At 38.9% G+C, this 20,719-nt stretch overlaps 1 protein-coding gene across 6 annotated transcripts in view; it reads left to right on the top strand.

The window, feature by feature from the left end:
• TPD52 (tumor protein D52) overlaps positions 1–20,195 on the top strand; it is a 122,820-nt gene extending 102,625 nt beyond the window's left edge. For 2 of the 6 annotated variants that reach the window (XM_040261995.1, XM_040261992.1), the window contains exons 4-8: positions 782–883; positions 1,917–1,943; positions 11,862–11,903; positions 13,417–13,465; positions 17,435–20,195. In XM_040261995.1, the coding sequence (XP_040117929.1) occupies positions 782–883; positions 1,917–1,943; positions 11,862–11,903; positions 13,417–13,465; positions 17,435–17,554 (340 nt within the window). In that variant the 3' untranslated portion in view covers positions 17,555–20,195. The remainder of the gene's footprint in view (positions 1–781; positions 884–1,916; positions 1,944–11,861; positions 11,904–13,416; positions 13,466–17,434) is intronic. The other 4 variants (XM_040261996.1, XM_040261993.1, XM_040261997.1 and 1 more) reach the window with 2 other exon arrangements.
• The last annotated feature ends 524 nt before the right edge of the window (positions 20,196–20,719 follow it).

Raw genomic sequence — 20,719 nt, 5'->3', positions numbered from 1 at the left:
GAAAATAAAGTTATGAAAGGAATGTGAGGAATTTGATTTCATTTTTGTTTTGTTAGCTTAAGTGAAAAAGGAAAAAAAAAATCAGAGATATAGTTTCATTTAACCTCTGGCCCATTTTAATCTTGGCTTCATAACTGTTTTTAACTCTTGCCCAGATTTCTTCAGCCTTGCCTTTTTACAGGCCTTTCTAGCTGTCCTAGGGTGCTGCAAAAGGTTGTGTTTGAAATGGTGGTTAAGTAAAAGATGATGTGATGATGTTGACTTGGCAGTCATGAAGAATTTTGGATGTTCTATTTTTTTCTTTTCTTGAGAGTTCTCCAAGAGGTGGTGATCACTGAACTGTACGTAATGGATTTTAGAAAGATTGTTGTTGTTCAGTCACTAAGTCGCGTCCAACTCTTCGCAACCCAATGGACTGCAGCACGCAGGGGTTCCCTGGGCTTCACTGTCTCCCAGCGTTTGCTGCTACATAGGGTCACAAAGCAGAGAAGGCAATGGCACCCCACTCCAGTCCTCTTGCCTGGAAAATCCCATGGGCAGAGGAGCCTGGTGGGCTGCAGTCCATGGGGTCGCTAAGAGTCGGACACGACTGAAGTGACTTAGCAGTAGCATCAGTAGCAGGGTCACAAAGAGTCGGGCACAATTGAAGCAACTTAGCAGACACACGTGTGTCCATTGAGTCGGTGATGCCATCTAACCATTTCATCCTTTGTCACCAAATAATGGATATTGGAAAGGTTAGCTTACTTTCTTTGCTCTGTTCTTTTATAATTTAATATAGGTACAAGAAGACCTCCGAAACCTTATCTCAGGCCGGACAGAAGGCTTCAGCTGCTTTTTCGTCTGTTGGCTCTGTCATCACCAAAAAGCTGGAAGATGTAAAGTACGTCCTCATTTTTCCTTGCTTAATTAGGATGAGGCAGATTAAAATCTGTTATCGTGGTTGCATTTCTTTCCTGCCTGGTACTGGCTGATGTTGGACTCCCCTCCGTCTGAGTGAGGAAGAGCCCTCCTTCAAACCAGGACCCGAAATGCATCCCTAAATCCTTCTACGCATAGCCTTCACACTGATTGTCTTATGAATACATTTAAAGTTGTTGAAAAATTCTGGTTGTGAACTCTCCTCCTTTTAGCCCTTCTTGATCACATGGGGTAAGTATGTGGCTGCAGACCTGTGGTTGTGAGCGGAGCCTGGTGTCTGGCGGGGATGAGTCTGGGAGCACTGAGTCCTGCCTTCACTTCTGGGTGGTACATCTTTAGCCCATGATGTGCTTGCCACATACTCATTTGTGTACTCCTTTGTAATATCTATGTTCATGCCCAGGCCAAAATGTTGTTTTGAGCTATTTATTTTGCATTTTATTTTCAATGTGTCTGCAGAATTTTCCTGGTCATTTTGATAAAACCGCTTCAGAGTGCTTTTGTGTCCACCAGTAACCTCATGCCACCCACCATGTGGATTAAAATAGTGCTGAAAATGACAAATGTGGATTAAATTGGCTGTGCTTCTGTTGGCATGCAAGATTTATGTTTTGTTTTTTTTAAACCCTTCAGATTGCATGACCTTGTGTTTTCTTTTTGTGGGGAAAGTGGATTTTACAACCAGAATTTTGTTGGTTGAATAAGTTTGGTTAATTGGTCTTATACTTGTACCAAAAATACCCAATGACTTGCTCATTGTATTTAGACTATTATCATTTCAACACAGTGTAATAAACACAGCTCTCTTAAACCCTTTTGACCATTATATATACTTCTCTTAGGTAAGCTCTTTTCTTTCTGTGCTAATTCCCGATTGTGTAGCCCTTTAGAATTCAGTTAAAACTTTACACAGCTCTTAAAAAGTAGGTTATTTAATTGTTTTAGATTTACCAGAACTTCCTTTCTTTTTTAATGCTTACTCTGGCTTCTTGCAGATTGCAAGCCTTTTCACATTCCTTTAGGTAAGGAGAGTGTAAACCATTGCTGCAGCCGAGCTCTCGTCTAAGACAAGCGTGCTTAGGCTATGATGCCACATTGGATGGTCATGTTTGTCCACTACATAATCTTGCATTTTGGAATATCTTTTCTCTGGTGCATTCCTATTTTCAAGGGAGGGTTTCTTGTATACCATGGGTAATGGATACATTAAAAGGAGAATAATTTGACACATGATTCAAGGGATATGGAAATGATTTTGACATTTTACTTTCTTTTTGTGTGTGTGTGTTTGGTAAAAAAGAATCAGCTTTACCATGGCATGCAGAATTCCTCCCTTTTAATGTCTGACTTTGTTTGTTTGTTTTTGATGCTGTAATTTCTTTGGTGCCTATGTCAGGATATTGGAATCTCCCTTCACCTGGCTCCCATTATGCAGTTGTAATAGACAGCATATGTACTGTCTCACAATGTTAGTCTTTTCTCTTTCCAGGTTACTGTGACATTTTTTTTTTTTATTATAGTAAAATATGCCTAAGATAATATACCATGACTCAGCATGTTTTAGTACTTGTTTTGTTAGGCTCTAGTGTTTACTATTTTATTATTTCTTTCCATGAGTTGTATTCTGTAACTCTGCACGCAAGGACATTTCATAGCTGCAAAAGGAGAAATAAGTGTATTAGGCCAAAAAAGAAAGCATGTTAAAGATTTCAGCCCAAATCTTCCCTTCTGGAAGGAATCTCTGTGATATTGAGCAAACCTCTCCTCTCCCTCCCATATAGACTGTCTGAATATCCAGTTAGTAGTTAGAGAAAACGAAGGTGGAAGGTCTTTTGAGTATAAGTAGGACAGTTAACACACTAGTCTCTATCTCTGTTCCTATTAATGTGAATTGTTTTCTCAAGCAGTCACTTGCTGTGGCTAGCATTATGCCTTCTTAAGTAATCAAATAGATACTTATAACTGAGGCTTTCTCTTACTTATCTTGGAAAGAGTAAGTCAGGGAGATAAACAAACTCGGAGTGTTAAACTATTTACATTTAGAATTGTGCTTTAAAAAAAAACAAAACAAGAAATCAGTGATAGGAATCAATTCTGTATCTTTGGTGTTCAAGTGAAAATGGCCTAAGTGCTTTAGGAAACTATTAAGAGAATTTTATCTAATGTTATGGGGTTGTGTAAGGACGTGTTCACTCACATAATCCATTCTGCTAACATTAAGATGTACACCGTGGACGGATCCAAAAGATATAACTTATACCAGACACAGTTCTTATTAAGAAAGAACTTAAAATCTTTGAGTGCATGGAATAGGGGAAGGGAGGTGGGGCCCAGGAATGAGTTAAGAATGGAAGAGCCCTAGGACTTCCCTGGTGGTCTAGTGGGTAAGATGCTGCATTCCCAGGGCACAGCTTCAACCCCTGGTTGGAGAACTTAAATCCCACATGCTGTGTTGTGTGGCCTTATTATTACTGTTTTTATTTATTTGGCTGCCTTGGGTTTTGGTTGCAGCCCTTGGTATCATCATTGTTTCATGCAGGCTCAGTTGTTGCGGCACTCAGGTTTTCATTGCTCTGGGGCATATGGAATCTTAATTCCCTGAATGGGAATCGAACCCACGTCCTCTGCATTGCAAGGTGGATTCTTAACCACTTTCCAGCAGGAAACTAAGATCCTGCATGCTGTGTGGCGTGGCCTTGAAAGAATGGAAGAGCCCTGTTCATACTTAATTATAAAACAACACTAGATATAATGTAAACAAAAATAATAAAACTATGTAAGTGCTGTTGAAGAAGGATTTCATCAGTTCATACCGCCATTTTTTCTGTATACTTTGGAGAAGATTAAGCAAATGTACCTAAGTATGGCTCAGTATGTGCTGTCTTATTAATTCACTGGAAATAATATGAGTTGGCGGCTCTTTTCTTGTTGCTTACACAGTCACTTTTTTTCATTTCATTAAAAAAGTTCAATTAAGATCATACTTTGTCTAACATTTTCAGTCTAGTTATTAATGAATAATGTATTGTGTATCAATATATTATGTATCAGTGCAGGTCCTGGTTAAAGTTAGGCTTCATATTACAACTTGGAAGTGGGAGATATAAGAGAGCTACATTTTGGAATTATTTCTTACAGGTTAAAAGTTGAGTAAAGCCCTTAGTCATTGGCATCTGGTTTCAGGACCTAATAAACCTCAGATTCTTGATGTTTCATCTCAGAAAGAATCCAGTGAGAGACAAAGTGATAAATAAGAAGTAGGTTTATTTAGAGAGGAACACACTCCACAGACAGTGTGAGACATCACAGAGGGTGATGGAGAGGCTCTATACAGTCAGCAAAAACAAGACAGGGAGCAGACTGTGGCTCAGGTCATGGACTCCTTATTGCCAAATTCAGATTTAAATTGAACAAAGTAGGGAAAACCACTAGACCATTCAGGTATGACCTAAATCAAATCCCTGACGATTATACAGTGAAAGTGACAAACAGATTCAAGAGATTAGATCTGATAGACACAGTGCCTGAAGAACTATGGATGAAGGTTCATGACATTGTATAGGAGGCAGTGATCAAGACCATCTCCAAGAAAAAGAAATACAAAAAGGCAAAATGGTTGTCTGAGGAGGCCTTACAAATAGCTGAGAAAAGAAGAGAAGCTAAAGGCAAAGGAGAAAAGGAAAGATATACCCATTTGAATGCAGAGTTCCAAAGAATAGCAAGGAGAGATAAGAAAACCTTCCTCAGTGATCAATGCAAAGAAATAAGAGGAAAATAATAGAATGGGAAAGATGAGAGATCTCTTCAAGAAAGTTCCAGATACCAAGGGAACATTTCATGCAAAGATGGGCACAATAAAGGACAGAAATGGTATGGACCTAACAGAAGCAAAAGATATTAAGATGAGGTGGCAAGAATACATGGAAGAACTGTACAAAAAAGATCTTCATGACCCAGATAACCACGATGGTGTGATCACTCACCTAGAGCCAGACATCCTGGAATGTGAAGTCAAGTGGGCCTTAGGAAGCATCCCTACCAACAAAGCTAGTAGAGGTGATGAAATTCCAGTTGAGCTATTTCAAATCCTAAAAGATGATGCTGTGAAAGTGCTGCACTCAATATGCCAGCAAATTTGGAAAACTCATCAGTGGCCACAGTACTGGAAAAGGTCAGTTTTCATTCCAGTCTGTACATTTCATTCCATTCATGCCTTTCGTTGCCAAAGAAAGGCAATGCCAAAGAATGCTCAAACTACCACACAATTGCACTAATCTCACATGCTAGCAAAGTAATGCTCAAAATTCTCTAGCCAGGCTTCAACAGTATGTGAACCGTGAACTTTCAGATGTTCAAGCTTGAAAATGCAGAGGAACCAGAGATCAAATTGCCAACATCCAGTCGATCATTGAAAAAACAAGAGCCTTCCAGAGAAACATCTACTTCTGCTTTATTGACTACACCAAAGCCTTTGTGTGGATCACAACAAACTGTGGAAAATTCTTCAGGAGATGGGGCTACCAGACCACCTGACCTGCCTCCTGAGAAATCTGTATGCAGGTCCAGAAGTAACAGTTAGAACTGGACATGGAACAACAGACTGGTTCCAAATAGGGAAAGGAGTACATCAAGGCTGCATATTGTCACCCTGCTTTTTTAACTTATATGCAGAGTACATTATGAGAAATGCTGGACTGGATATAGCACAAGCTGGAATCAAGATTGCCAGGAAAAATATCAATAACCTCAGATACACAGATGATACCACCCTTATGGCAGAAAGTGAGGAAGAACTAAAGAGCCTCTTGATGAAAGTGAAAGAAGAGAGTGGAAAAGTTGGCTTAAAACTCAACATTTAGAAAACTAAGATCAAGGCATCCAGTCCAATCATTTCATGGCAAATAGATGGGAAAACAATGGAAACAGTGACAAGACATTTTTTTTTTTTTTTTGCTCCCAAATCACTGCAGATGGTGACTGCAGCCATGAAATTAAAAGACACTTGCTCCTTGGAAGAAAAGCTATGACCACATAGACAGACTATTTAAAAGTGGAGACATTACTTTGCAGACAGAAGTCTGTCTAGTCAAAGCTATGGTTTTTCCAGTAGTCATGTATGGATGTAAGAGTAGGACCATAAAGAAAGCTGAGCGCTGAAGAATTGATGCTTTTGAATTGTGGTGTTGGGGGAGACTCTTGAGAGTCCCCTGGACTGCAAGGAGATCCAACCAGTCCATCCTAAAGGAGATCAGTCCTGAATATTCATTGGAAGGACTGATGCTGAAGCTGAAACTCCAGTCACTTGGCCACCTGATGCGAAGTTCTGACTCATTTGAAAAGACCCTGATGTTGGGAAAGATGGAAGGTGGGAGGAGAAGGGGACGACAGAGGATGAGATGACTGGATGGCATCACCTATTTGATGGACATGAGTTTGAGCAAGCTCTGGGGTTGGTGATGGACAGGGAAGCCTGCCGTGCTGCAGTCCATGGGGTCACAAAGAGTCGGACAAGACTGAGTGCCTGAACTGAACTCAACTTTTCAGTTGAGTTAATTTCACTTTAAAAAATCATTTCTCGATCAAGGTGTCCTGATTATAATCTGATTTATATATAATAGAAAATATATGAAAACATAATAGGAATATATAAAACATATATAATAGAAAACATGTATAAAAAATATACATCTTTTTGGTGAGTGAGTCACAGAGGCAAATACTGACCACATGCCCCTGAGAACTGTACAAGAAGAGGAGCATGGGCAGCAGGCCTGAGGGTTTCCTTCCGAGTAGCATGGCCTTTCCGCTCATGGAGGTGGATGCAGGGGCCCCTTTTTGCCAGTGCTTGCAGTAGTTGGTAATCCTGTTGACGGCCCTTTGTTCCAAGTTCATGCTCAACCAGAAGACTTGTGGCGAGGATTTCAGTCTCTGATGGAATTGCGGGCATTTTGCTGACTTGCATTGCTAGAGCCAGCAACAGTTTTCATTGTACTATTAATATGTTATCAGTTAATAAGTTAGCACTTGAGGTGTAGATATTGTCTACAAGGTGAGGAAGGAAGAGGAAGAGGAGGGGAGGGATGGGGAAAAGGAGAGAGAGGGAAAGAAAGGGAGAGAAGAAAGGAAGAAAGAGAGCGACAGAGGGACACAGCGAGAGATGTCTGTTTTTGACAACCTCACAATTGATGGTCAGCAGCACGCCAGAGGAGCCCTCTGAGGACAGACATCTTGTCCCAGGTGGTGTGTTCACAGTCACTCCTCTGCTATTGGCTTGTTTTCTACACATACATGATAAACATGGACTCGTGCCTTTATTTTTGTTGAGAGAAACTTTAAAGGAGTGTTTTCATTTCACTTGGTGCTGGTGTTTAATTGATGTTCATGTTATTAAGAGCATGCTCTAATAATTCAGCAATCTCATTAGACAAATATTTCTGATATGTTCAGGAGGATTTGCCTCTCCAAAGGAATCTTCTCCTTTTGGCCTGTGAGTCTCTTCATGTAAACCTCTAATTTTTTAAAATTGGTTTGGGGTTCATTCAAGTTATTCCAGATGATTCCATTTTGCTGAAATTTCAGTTAAAGTCATCTGTAGGGACTTCCCTAGTGGCCCAGTGGAAAAGAATCTGCCTTGCAATGCAGGGTACACATGTTCAATTCACGGTCAGGGAGCTAAGATCCCATGTGCCATGGGTCAGTTAAGTCTGCATACCACAACTAGAGAGTCTGTGGGGTTCTACAAAAGATCCTAAATGATGCAAGGGAGATCCCGTGTGTAATAACTAAGATTCAACACAGCCAAATACATAAATAAATAAAAATAAAGTCATCTGTAATAATAACATAATGGTAAACAGTTATAGTAGGTACTGTTAGCTTTTTGATTTTTCAGATGAGGAAAACTGAGCCACAGAGAGGTTAAGTGACTTCCCCATGGTCACACAGCCATCTGGCTGAAGGTCAGGACTTGAACCCAGGCACACACGAGTTCAGGAGCCTGTGGTCCCCTCTCCCTTGTTCTGTCTCCTCACGGCAATGATAGCTTAAGACTTCGACCCTCCAGCCACTGTCTGGTAGTTACTTTGGCTCATCACCTGTGATCAAGAGATTATTTTGAGGGCTAAAGGGAATAATAATACATGAATGGCTCTTAAAAACATGCTTGGCACACAGTATGCTTTGAGACATGTTGGCCAGCCTCTCTTCTTTCTCTGCCGTTTGCTATATTCTTCCTTCTCCTTTTCCCTCTACTCCTCCCCCTTTAATATTATTAGGGATGAAAAGTTCAAACAACTGTGTAAGAAACAACAAAAATTTAAAAAGTCAATTCAGCTTTTTAAAAGAATAACTTCCAAAGTAAGGGTAAATATTAGATTGTAAAATACTTAGTGTGTCTGAATGAGAGTCAGGTTGTCCTCTTTGATTTTTTTTTCCTTTAGTGTTTTGAGGAATCCAGATTGACATTTCTGCTTTGATTGTAGGTTACTATCTTTGAGGGTTGAAATCCAGTTGGAAAAACTTGGAACAAAATTTGCTTTACAGATGCTAGCTAATCTTCCCAATATATTAACATCTATTAGAGACAGTTCTGGTCCAGGAGCAACATGGCTTTTTGCTTTTGAAGTTTTCCATATTATATTTGAACATCAGTGAAATTGGAGGTGATATGTAAGTTGAAGCAAGTTGAAACTTTGTGTAACCTTGCATAGGGAAGCTAGAAATGCAAAGACAACTGACCAATTGTTAGATTACAGACTAGCCACCGAAAAATTAGAATTTCATCTGAATATGGGTTGTAGAGATGTTCAGGTAGAGAAGCCCTTGACCCTTGGACTTGAAATTAATATGCACTCCTTGTTCCTGCTGCTGTAATGGCTACTTCAAAAATGGCAACACCTTCACTTTGTATTACTCTAACTGATTTCATTTTCTGTTCTTTTTAATCCTTTCTTATTATGAAAAGTAACACATACAGAAATTCAACTGTGTTTATCACAAAATGAACGCCTTATTGTAATTACTTCCTTGCTTTTTGTAACACATTCGCACTTACACATATTTAGTGAGTGTATCCTTCATGGTACTCAAATCTTTAAATTCTTTATCTGCCATAGCTGCTGATTGAAGTGCAATACCAGCAAGAATGACTTTGTCATTATCCCATAAAGGACCCTAAAGTCCTCTACAGGAGATGCTGTACTATTTCTTAGAATTCTCAAAGAGATTGTTTTTAACATTCTTTAAGTCATATCACAAACATCTTTGGCATATGCTCAGCACTTAATAAGTTAAAAGGCTCCCAAATTATCATTTCTACTTTGGTTTTCTTGGAAGCATATTGGTAGTACTTTTCTATGATAATGTTGTAAAAACAGAATATTTTTAAAAAGTTGTCTGTATTTCCAACATTACTGAATCTTCTCCTAACTGTTTACCCTATTGGTCAGTTTCCCCTGTCCCCCTGATGTCCCCTCTCAATGATGCTCCACCGCCATCCTTCTCTTACCTAATCCCGGGAGGACCCCTTGATGAGTCATACATAGCTCCCCACTGCTTTCCTGTTTTAATTCTTCATCCCCTGAAAATTCTGGGTGACATTTACAATTCAGTTTTTCAACTTTTATGATCAGCACTTGTTTTTTATGGAGTATAATCCTGAATTGACTTGTGCCCTGGATGTTGACTACATAGTCAACTGGATGCATCTAGAATTAATTCACTTTTATGATTTTTCTCCTCACTCTGCCTTTGCCCTAGTTCCTTTAAACTAACTTGTCTCCTGGTTTAAAGGGGCACAGAACACACCAGATGGCCACTGGAGGAAATGATCTTTTATGTAGGTGCTTAGGGAGAATAACCAGAATTAACTGTCCATTTCTGAATTTGTACTTACTTTATCCAACCCATTTTCTCATTTTGTTGATACTATGGAATTCACTGTGTGAGTCCTGTGGACAAACAACTTATCACTGGCTTAGCTATTATGTACTTTCTTTTGCCAGAATTTGATTATTTCTGCCAAAATGTTCTAGTGAAGAGTCTTTTGGTTAAGAAAAATAGAAAACTGTGACTTTGCTCACCTAAAAAGGGAAAGGCGTTGCACAGAATGAAAGTTGTTTTGTAATTCAAGACAAGGAAAGGAAGCAAGCCCAGCCCCATCCAGACTAGTCCTGCAGATTGCGCTGTTAGAAGTCAAGGTAGCTTCTAGAGCCCAAAGAAACGAAGAAACTCCTTTCTCTCCCACTTGAACCCTCTTTTCTTCATGGTCCTCTCTCCTTCCTTTCCTCTTCCTCTCTGCTCATATGCAAATCTTTCTTTGGGAATTGGCTTCCTCTATATTCTTACAACTTTTACCTGTTCCCCCAAAATATCTTCCTCAACATTAAAGCCTCCATGAATTTTTAGCTCAAGTGCCTACCACTAACTGATTAGCCTTAGTGTTTTAATTACACAATCCCAGGATAAGAATCTTAATTGTATCAAATAATTTTGTTTTTCTTTTCATTCAGTCTAAACAATTTGTTGATTACCACAAGATTAATTTTGGTGGGTGGAACTCTACTGACGGTAGAAGGTGGCTTTGGCAAGGTGGTTGTGGCAATAGAGGCAGCTTCGTATCGATTTCTCCTCTCCCTCCATTCTTGTCTCGTCGTAACAAAGATTTGGGACGATAGACTAATTAAAGCTCACACAGACAGGATTTCTCAGTTCCTATCTCACTGTAGCAAGGATTCGAAATGACCGACTGGTTACAGCTCAGTTACAGTTCTTTTATTAAACAGAGGGGATAATACATTCCCAAGACGTGGGAGCAGGCTGACCCCAAAGGAGTGGCAGTGATCGCTCTCTGCTTCCCTTTTTATACTCCCCATCTCCTCCTCTTGATTCTGCTGCTGTGCAGAATAGGGCTTGTACCCACCACCAGTCAGGAAAGGGAATGCAAATAGGTGTATGCTCAAGGGTGATTGGAGAAGGCAGTGGCAACCCACTCCAGTACTCTTGCCTGGAGAATCCCATGGACGGAGGAGCCTGGTAGGCTGCAGTCCATGGGGTCGCTAAGAGACGGACACGACTGATTGACTTCACTTTCATTTTTCACTTTCATGCATTGGAGAAGGAAATGGCAACCCACTCCAGTGTTCTTGCCTGGAGAATCCCAGGGACAGAGGAGCCTGTTGGGCTGCTGTCTATGGGGTCGCACAGAGTCGGACACAACTGACACAACTTAGCAGCAGCTGCAGCAACAGCAAGGGTGATTGACAACTGCAAGTTGTATGATGACAGGGGGCCAAATCTTATTTGAATGGCCTATAAGGACATTTAGTTTAATTAAGAGCAAGTACAGGTTTCTTACTAGAAAACTGACTACTGCTACTAAGAAGTGATGTCATTTTAAAGTCACTTGAAGTTGTCAAATAGTAACTCTGAAACCTTTCTGTTCTGGTCCCAAATGTGTGGGAGAATGATGGCTGCAGGAACTCTTCAGTGGTCTTGTTTGTGTGTGTGTGTGTGTGTGTGTGTGTACATATCTGTATGTGTGTGCTTCATCTTTTGAGGGGAGGTGGTGAACACTGGATTAGGAGTTCAAAGACCTAAGTTCCATTTATGATTCTGCTGTGACCTATAAATTATTAACTCTTGAGCCTTGATGCCAGATGCCTTACAGGTACTGGTGAAAGCACTCGACAGTTTTCAAAGTGCTATAAAAATGCCAAGTTGATTTATTAGCTGAAATAAATTGGAATAAACTGGAATCAAATTGGCTCATGAATAAAAGTTATGTTGTGCTAACTTTGATCCCCTCCACCTCAAAAAGCAAGTAATTTTTTATGGTGCCAGAAGAACAAGATTCTAGAAAACTAAATTTAGTTTGCTTTTTATAATATCTAATCGCCACTTTACTAACTCCATTTCTGTCTCTTTTTAATGCTGCCTCTTAGCATACGCTCCATTCAACACTCAATTAGCATGCCTGCTATGAGGTAAAGTATATTTTCACAAAATGTAGTTGGTCTGATGCTTTCTTACTTTTTATCCAGATGTTTCTCTTGAACTGTTCCCAAGTAGGAGCTAGAAGTCTGCTCTAAACAAGCTGTGAAAACTGTTACTAGTTTTCAGTTGGTGAAATGTTATTATGTTGGTGTAAGAAATCCATTAAATGTTTGTGATTTTAAAAAGGAATTATCATTTCTACTTTATTTTGTAAACCTGTTAAATTGTTTCATTCTGGAATCTGTTTAATTAAAAAAAATTGAACACTGCTCATCTGATCAACCTTTTCTTTTCATGGATGTAGGTGGCCCACTTCCTCTGTTCACATTAGCTTTAGTTAGTCTCCCTTTTTCTCATCCTCCCCATTTCTACTTCCTTCATCCCATTGTCACATCTGGAACCAACTGGGATCTCATTCTAGTGTCCTCTTTAATCAGTAAGCACTTACAAGTGGCACCTTTTACTATCTCACCTGACCTCTCTATAGAGGCAGAGAATTTTTCAACAATGTACGCTTGACTTGAACTTTAGTGTACATCAGAACTCCCTGGAGGGCTTGTTAAAAGTCCCTGCCTGGTGGGCCCGGGTCGACTTTCTGATTCTGTAAGCCTGGGGTGGGACCTGAAAATCTGCTTTGCTAACAACTTCCCAAGGGCCACTGATACAGCTGGTCTGGGGATCACCCTTTGGGACCGACTGCCTGTCACGATGCTAGGAAGGGGGAAGCCCATTTTTCCTTCTTCTCTTATTTCATCATGGTAGCAGGAAGGATATTGGAGGTCTGGTGGATAGTATAAAAGCTTTGGAAACCCAGGTGAAAGCGACACACAGGCACTGTGATCCTCCCTAACTAATGTGGATGAATGTGAAGTCACGGGAGAGGCTTCCTGTGGGCTTGGAGAGCCTCTGTTAGTTGGGGCAGCTTCGTGAAGTGGCCAAATTGAGTTTCCTGCCCCTCCCTTCCTTTCAGTTTCTGTTTCTCCTGTTAGGCTGCTCCTGGGAACCAGGATCCCTGGTGTGGAACCTCCTCTGGTTTGCTTATCCTGCTGAGCTGATGTGGGTTTAGGTAGAAATCTTGCCAGGCAACATATGAATTTAAACATTAGTTCTAGACTGTAACACTTTAACCAAAGTCAGACTGAGCTAACAGTGGCTTTTTCTTATACGGTGACAAGTTGGTTGAGGAAGTGATAGACTCAATGTTGTACCTGACTTTGTTCCCTCTTCTCACACATGTATTTTATCTGTATGTCTAACACTGGCTCAGTTCAAAGAATCAAAAAGATTGTTGTAGAAATCTTAGAACAGAAGTTGGTAATCTCACATAATAAGACAGCATTTGTATGAATGCCTATGGTACAGGTGTTACATATGGTTTATATGTTCTTTTGCTGATTGAGAATAATGGCCAAGGGGAATACAGTCAACTAATGTTTTCTGAATTGTTGAAATTTTTGTTCAGTGTGTGTGATTTTATTATTTGTTTTTCTTTTCTCTCCATAGAAACTCCCCAACTTTCAAATCATTTGAAGAAAAGGTCGAAAACTTAAAGGCAAGTAAAGAACAGGGTCTTTCTGTTATCTTGTTTGGTGCCTGAACTTTCTTTGTTGTGGGTAGATTATTCAAATTAGAATTTCCTTTCAAAAATATTTGAAGAACTTTAATAACTTTAATCTTTACCTTATTAATGGGTATTTAAGATGATATATTAGAGAAGGCAATGGCAACCCACTCCAGTATTCTTGCCTGGAGAATCCCATGGACAGAGGACCCTGGCAGGCTACAGTCTATGGGGTTGCAAGAGTTGGATATGACTTAGAGACTAAACCAACCAAGGTGTTACATACTCTTAATAAAAAATTTTGAGTATATATTGTAGTATGACAGCATGAGTGCTGAAAAGAAACGTATAATTTTTAAAAGTAGTACTTCAGAAGTTTGTGTTGCTTTTTGTATTATTCACTTCAAATACTTTTGTAATTGGACAAAATGTAATACAAATCTCATTGTAGAAAATTAAAAACAATATAGAAAAGCACAAAAAGTAAAACATAAAAATATGGTCCTACAACTGAGGGACAGTGATATGTTGTAGGACTATACTATTACACTTAAAAAAAAAATTAACCGGGACTTCCCTAGTGGTCCAGTGGTTAAGAATCTGTTTTGCCATGCAATGGACGTAGATTAGATCCCTGGTTGGGGAATTAAGATCCCACATGCTGTGGAGCAACTAAGCCCAAGAATTGCAATGAGGGAGTCTGTGCACCACAGTGAAAGATCCTGCATGACACAAGGAAGATCTTGTATGCTGCAACTAAGACCTGATGCAGCCAAATACATATTTTTTTTTAAAAAAGAATTAACCATAAGTCATAAACATTTTTCTGTATCATTAAATATTCTTCAATATTATGTTTAACGGCTGCTTGCATAGCCTTATAATGGATATTGTTTGTTCAGTCCTTAATTATTGGACATTTTCTTTATGATGATGCCATGGTGATCATTGATGATTCACTTTTATTTTTTGATTGCTTTCATTTTGGTGAAGGTGGACATTTGCCCATAATAATCAACTTTATGAATTTGTAAATTGCATTATCTTCAAGATTATATTCGAAACTATAATATCATCAAGGATCACAAGTGATGAGAAATGATGTTTTGTTCCCATCCACTGTCCAACCTTCTCCACAGAGTTTGTACAAAGCCCATATTCATTTTTTCCCAAACTAATTCTGGTAATTATGGTGGATATGTTTAAAATAAAATATCTTAAGTAATAAACTTAAAAACAAATTAAAACTAGTAACTTAAGTATTAAGATAAAACTGATATCTTAAGTATTTCACCTATATCAGCTTTAAAATAATCATATTTTATCTTTCAGAATTGTAATTGAGTCACCTCTTTTTAAATACAGCTTTTTAAAATTACAGAATCAGGGTATGCTAATAGAAAACCAAACACTGTATCACAAGCTGGATCCTTTTTTCTTGCATATAGAAACACTACTCCCACCTTTTCTCTTTCTACATAAATGTGTGTTTTTCAAAAAGGAATCACGCTGTACACACAGCCCTGCAATTTGTTCATTTAATGCCCCCAGCATGCTTGCTCTAATGAATCCACAAATGCAGGCCCCTGTTCTTTTTGCTCACTGATGCTTCTCAGTGGCCTGGAAGAGTCCTTGACACACTGCAGCTACTTAATACATATTTGATGAGCAAAAAAATACATCACGGTCATTCTTCTAGGTCAGTACCAGAGGCCTGCTTTATTCTTGTTAATTCCTACTTAGGTATTTGAAAACAAACTGTGCATTCCAAGAAGTCAAGGTTTTACTCTAATTCTGTTCTCAAAATTTTAGGAATATCATAGTCTCTCCTTGAAATCTACCCTGAGTGTTAGTTTTTTAAATGACTAGCTGGCAAACCAGGCAGCCTCTGTTCTTTTAACAATGAAGAGGAGGAGAAACTTCCAGGTCATTACTATGTACTTTCCTCCTGAGTATATTCAGACTCTATAAAAATCAGTTTTTGAAATATGACTAGGCACCATACAGATTTCAAAAAATGTAATTTTTAAAAGGATATAATGTATTAGACAAATATCACAAAGGAAGCTGTAAAATATAGTTGTATGCTTGGAATATAGTTTTTGCTAACTTACACTGATATTCAATTAAACACGGCGTCTACTTGTACTTTCATTTAGGTTTTGGATTGAGTCATTAACTGTGATTCTTGAGTATTTGCCGTGTACCAGGAGATGAGTATTGGGCACTGGGAATACCACAGTGAGCAAGAGTGACACAAATGCTTTGTGAAGATGTTGAGGCAATTAAATGGCCAATGAAAATAAAGGGAGGGTAAGGGCCTCCCAAATGGCTCAGTGGTAAAGAATCCACTTGCAATGCAGGAGAGGCAGGAGACGCAGTTTTGATCCCTAAATTGGAAAGATGCAATGGAGAAAGAAATGGCAACCTACTCCAGTATTCTTGCCTAGAAAATCCCATGGACAGAGGAGCCTGGCGGGCTACAGTTCATGGGGTCACAGAAGAGTTTGAAATGACTTAGTGACTAAACAACAACAAAGCACTAGGACAGTGGAGGTCAAGGGTGCAGTGAGGATCAGTAGTGGGAATCTGTCACCCTTGGCAGGAGGGAAGGCCAGAGAGATTCCTCTGAAGATGCAGTAATGTAAAGGGAGGCCTTCCAGTTGAAAGGAATGTTTGAAGTTTTGGGGACCCTTTGAGGAACTTTACTGACCTACCTGTGGCTCAGACGGTAAAGTGTCTGCCTGCAGTGCGGGAGACCCGGGTTTGATCCCTGGGTTGGGAAGATCTCCTGGAGAAGGAAATGGCAACCCACTCCAGTACTCTTGCCTGGAAAATTCCATGGACTGAGAAGCCTGGTAGGCTACAGTCCATGGGGTCGCAAAGAGTTGGACATGACTGAGCAACTTCACTTTCACTGTGCTATAGGTTATAGAGCAAGAGATAGAGCTAGAGAGATAGATGGACCACGTTAAAGAAAAAGTGGGAAGCCACTGAAAGACTTTAAACAACCTGAGTCATGCATTCTTCTATGCATTTTAGAAAGATCACTGTTGGCCCTGCAGATCTAAGGGGAGAGAGACTGGAGGAGGAGACAAGGTGGGAGGAAGGTATTGTGATCAGGCCAAAGGTGATGGCGTATGAGTCGAGCTAGTCCCAGTGGGACAGAGTCAAAAGATATTTAGAAGTCACAGACAAAAAGTTAGTGATCAACTGGATGGGGAACAAGATGGGGAAGGACCAAGGATAGCAAAGCAGTCTGACTGGGAGGTGCTACTGCCATTCACAGCCTTGGAGTAAGAAGGGACCAGCGGTGGGAAGGAGTTATTTTAGACTTATAAATTGCAAGAGGTCTTCTTAACATTTTCTTATAATTAAGGAATATTTTAATTAATTTAATAACCATACAGTGGATACAAGTCATGCAAAATTTTCAGACAATTCAAAGATTTTGGATGGGAGGCTAAAAAAGAATGAGAGAGCAAATTTCAACTAGATTCCAACCGTTAATGAGTCTGTGGCCAGTCACGACTGAGCTAAGAGCATCATGCTGTGTCTGGGAAATATACATGTGTTTCTTTTCTTTGTTTTACTCAATATTTCACAAAATTTTATCTAGATAAAGAGAGAATTCAGTAGATTCTTTAGCATAACAGGCCTTATAAAATTCTATAAATTTTATAAAGATAAATTTCCCTGTGAAGAACAATAAGCAGATAGGGGGGAAAAGTAAAGGGGTAGAATTTACCAATTTGAATATTTTCAGCATGGAAACTGCCTAAGTTTTCTATGAAACTGCATGGAACATGGCAACAGTACTAAATTCTGTACAAATATAATAATCACTGAGCTCTTGGGCTCCTGGTTTATTTTTTCTTCAAAGTAAGATTTGAGTTACTTTATGCAGAGTCAGCGAAGTTTGTGTTTCATAACGTCTCTTCCTTTTTGAACTTTTCAAAGTCTAAAGTCGGGGGAAACAAGCCTGCTGGTGGTGATTTCGGAGAAGTCTTGAATTCAACTGCAAGCGCTAGTGCCACCACCACGGAGCCTCTTCCAGAGCAGACACAGGAGAGCCTGTGAGCCCCCCACCTTTGTTCTGCTACTCACTGCCAGATGCTGCAAGCGAGATCCAAGCACATCTTGTCAACATTCATTGCCATGAACTTCCACCAGATGTGCTTTTGTTGAGCTTTACATATTCCTTTGACCAAATAGCTTGTGGGTAGAACAATGTAAAAGTATCTTCACTTCTATTCCTGGGAAACACTCTTTAATGTGCATTTCAGCCCCTTTATTTAGGAAATTTCACAATGAAAACACATCTAGTACCTGGGGATCCTCACTGGAATGATATGAGACGCTGTGGATTATCGTAATTGCTTACACAGTTGCTCTGGGTGGGGGCTACCAGTTTGATCTTTTTCTTCGATACAGGTTTCTGTTTTTCCTCTTTGAATCTGTATATTTGATTCCTAGATTAGACTGTTCTTTAAAATGCTCTGCATCCTGCTTATTAAAAAAGTTTTGGTGAAATGTTCTTTACCTCAGAGGGAAGAACTACCAGCTACACAAAATACTTTTGAATATTGTTTGGGGATAAAGTATCTTATATCTTGGGTATCTAAAGACACCAGACTACATAAATCTGCTCTATATTCAGTTTCTTATAGTTTTGTAAGTGACATTAGGTACAGTAATTTCAAATCCTAGGTGAACTGAGAGTGGAGCCCTTTGTTTATCACCATCTGTGGCAGTAACCATTTCAGTGTCAGCTTATTGTGCCACTTATAGCTACTTATTTTTCACCAGATTAAAATTTTAGTTTAGGAGGAAATTATAAGGTGACATTCTAAATCAAGCATATTGTATTATCAATAGGTTGAAATTTGAACATTGTCCTCAAACATTCAGTTCCAAAGCCTGAAAGTTTTTTTAGATCTAGGTAGCTGAAAAGTGCTAAAATCATTCGCATTAAGGGGAAACACTGTCTTAATTCATTTAGCAGCATTTAAAATAAGCACACCAAGTTATATGACTAATATAACTTGAAAAAATTTTATACTAAGGGGTTGGTAATAACTCCTGAGGATTTCATGCATTAATAAAAATCAATTCATCATTTTCTACTTACTTGTTTTCAGTTTGTTAAAAATTATAAAATGATACTGTAGGCATTGCCCCCTGTTTTGAAAACAGAGTGTCAGGGCTTAATGAACCAAAGCCTCTGGAAGTATCTGCATGGAGGCCAAGGTACTCTCATTAACTCTAGTAGTTACTTACCCATCACCACTATCTTTTCCTTATGCTGTGTATGGTTATGGCCTACAATGTTGTATTTGTTATTTATCAAGTTGTGATTGTTTTATTGTTGTTTACTGCCAAATGTTAATTGCCAAGTTTGGAGTGACCTAAAGCATTTTTTTAAAGCATGACTAGATTTACTTGGGGATAAATTAACTTATGAAAACCAAATCTGAAAAGCTACAAGTGTTGATTGTTATGAAGTAATATGCTGCCCTTTTTGATTGCTGGAGCTTTTGTGAGCACTTCAGATGCAATTGAAACTATGCTCTATTACATGTGAAAAGCTTAATAAATTCTGTGTATCAGTAGCACAGGTCTCAATACTTATTATGAGACCAATGGTCTGGAAACAGCTTGTTGTATTACATAATCAACTGATACCCAGGCTTTTTTAAAAAAGCAATTTTTTACCATCTGCTTTATATCATTGCTTCATGGTATCATAGTACCATAAATTATTTACTTGAAAAGGCTTTAAGACAAAGGTTGTTGAAGCATTGTCCCAGAGGAATCCGTGTGTATACATTTGTCTTTTTAAAGAGATACTATGGTTACTCAATAAGGCTGGTAAGTAATTTTTTCAACCAGTTAGTCTTTCAGTTGCTTTCATCACACTGATTCTTGGATGTCCTGCCCTGTTCCTGTCTTTTTAATAAGGCGAAAATGGAGAAGATAGCGGTTTCTTTAGTTAAACAAAATATCCTCAAATCTCTTTATTTTATGGGAGAAATGATAGAGATAGGGTTGGAAGGTGGGATGGGTGTATGTCGGTACTGGTGATGGTCATAAAAGAAGAAAATGGAGAAACACTTTTATAGACATCTACCTAAACTTAATTTAGAAATGATTTAATCTATGGCAAAGCACTCTGCCTCTAAAGAAGCAACAAAAAAAGTAGAGGGAGGACAAATGTAGAAAAATACACATCAACCTAGAAATCTTATTCCAAGTAGTCTCTGTGGAAGATCCAATATTACAGATTCACAGATACTTAAGCAATTTAGAACACAGTAATTACTAAGAACACCAGAGAGGGATCCTGGTTATTCTACTGTGTTTCCTGTTTGACACTAGAAGAACATAGCAACAAGAGTGTGAACTCAGATGCTTAAGGATTCAAGAAGTGTGATAGAAGAAAACAATTCCTAAAATTATCCCCTTCTTACAAAGGAATGTCCTTAATTTATGGAGCTTGTGGGAAATAAAGCAAGAATGCTTACACCTATGAAGCCAAAGTAATCCAAGGAAGAGAGTAGAAACCAATGGATTATTTTAGTAGTAATTCAAACTACTGAAATAGAGGGGGGGAAAAGTGTTGAATTTGGACTATTTCTGGATCTGTTAATGAAATACTACTGTTTATTTTTTTTTCTGTATAGTATTTGAAAACAATAAAAATTCTATAATTTGGGCATGAGTTCTTTTGTATGTATTACCTATCTGCTGAGGAAAGGGGTAAATCCATTAATTACACAACTTCTCTCCAGACCTGTCATATCCTGGGTATAGAAAGAACCAGGAGTAGCTGTATGGAATCAACTTACCAAACAAAAAATCTACATGCTGAATACACAAAGACATTTGTAAGTGACTTTTTGCTCAGTTTGTGCTAGAGATACTGCATAAGGCCCTATGTAAGGATTGCATGTTTCTTTTTTTTTAAATTTTTATTATTTTTTACTTTATTTTACTTTACAATACTGTATTGGTTTTGCCATACATTGACATGAATCCACCATGAGTGTACATGAGTTCCCAAGCATGAACCCCCCTCCTACCCCACATCATCTCTCTGGATCATCCCCGTGCACCAGCCCCAAGCATCCTGTATCCTGCATTGAACATAGACTGGCGATTCTTTTCTTACATGATAGTATACATGTTTCAATGCCATTCTCCCAAATCATCCCACCCTCTCCCTCTCCCTCTGAGTCCAAAAGT

This window comes from Oryx dammah, unplaced genomic scaffold (assembly GCF_014754425.2).
Source record: "Oryx dammah isolate SB20612 unplaced genomic scaffold, SCBI_Odam_1.1 HiC_scaffold_19, whole genome shotgun sequence".
In the NCBI taxonomy this organism is placed as follows: Eukaryota; Metazoa; Chordata; class Mammalia; order Artiodactyla; family Bovidae; genus Oryx; species Oryx dammah.
Note: the sequence above shows the minus strand (reverse complement) of the source record. Positions and strands in the feature narration are given on the sequence as shown.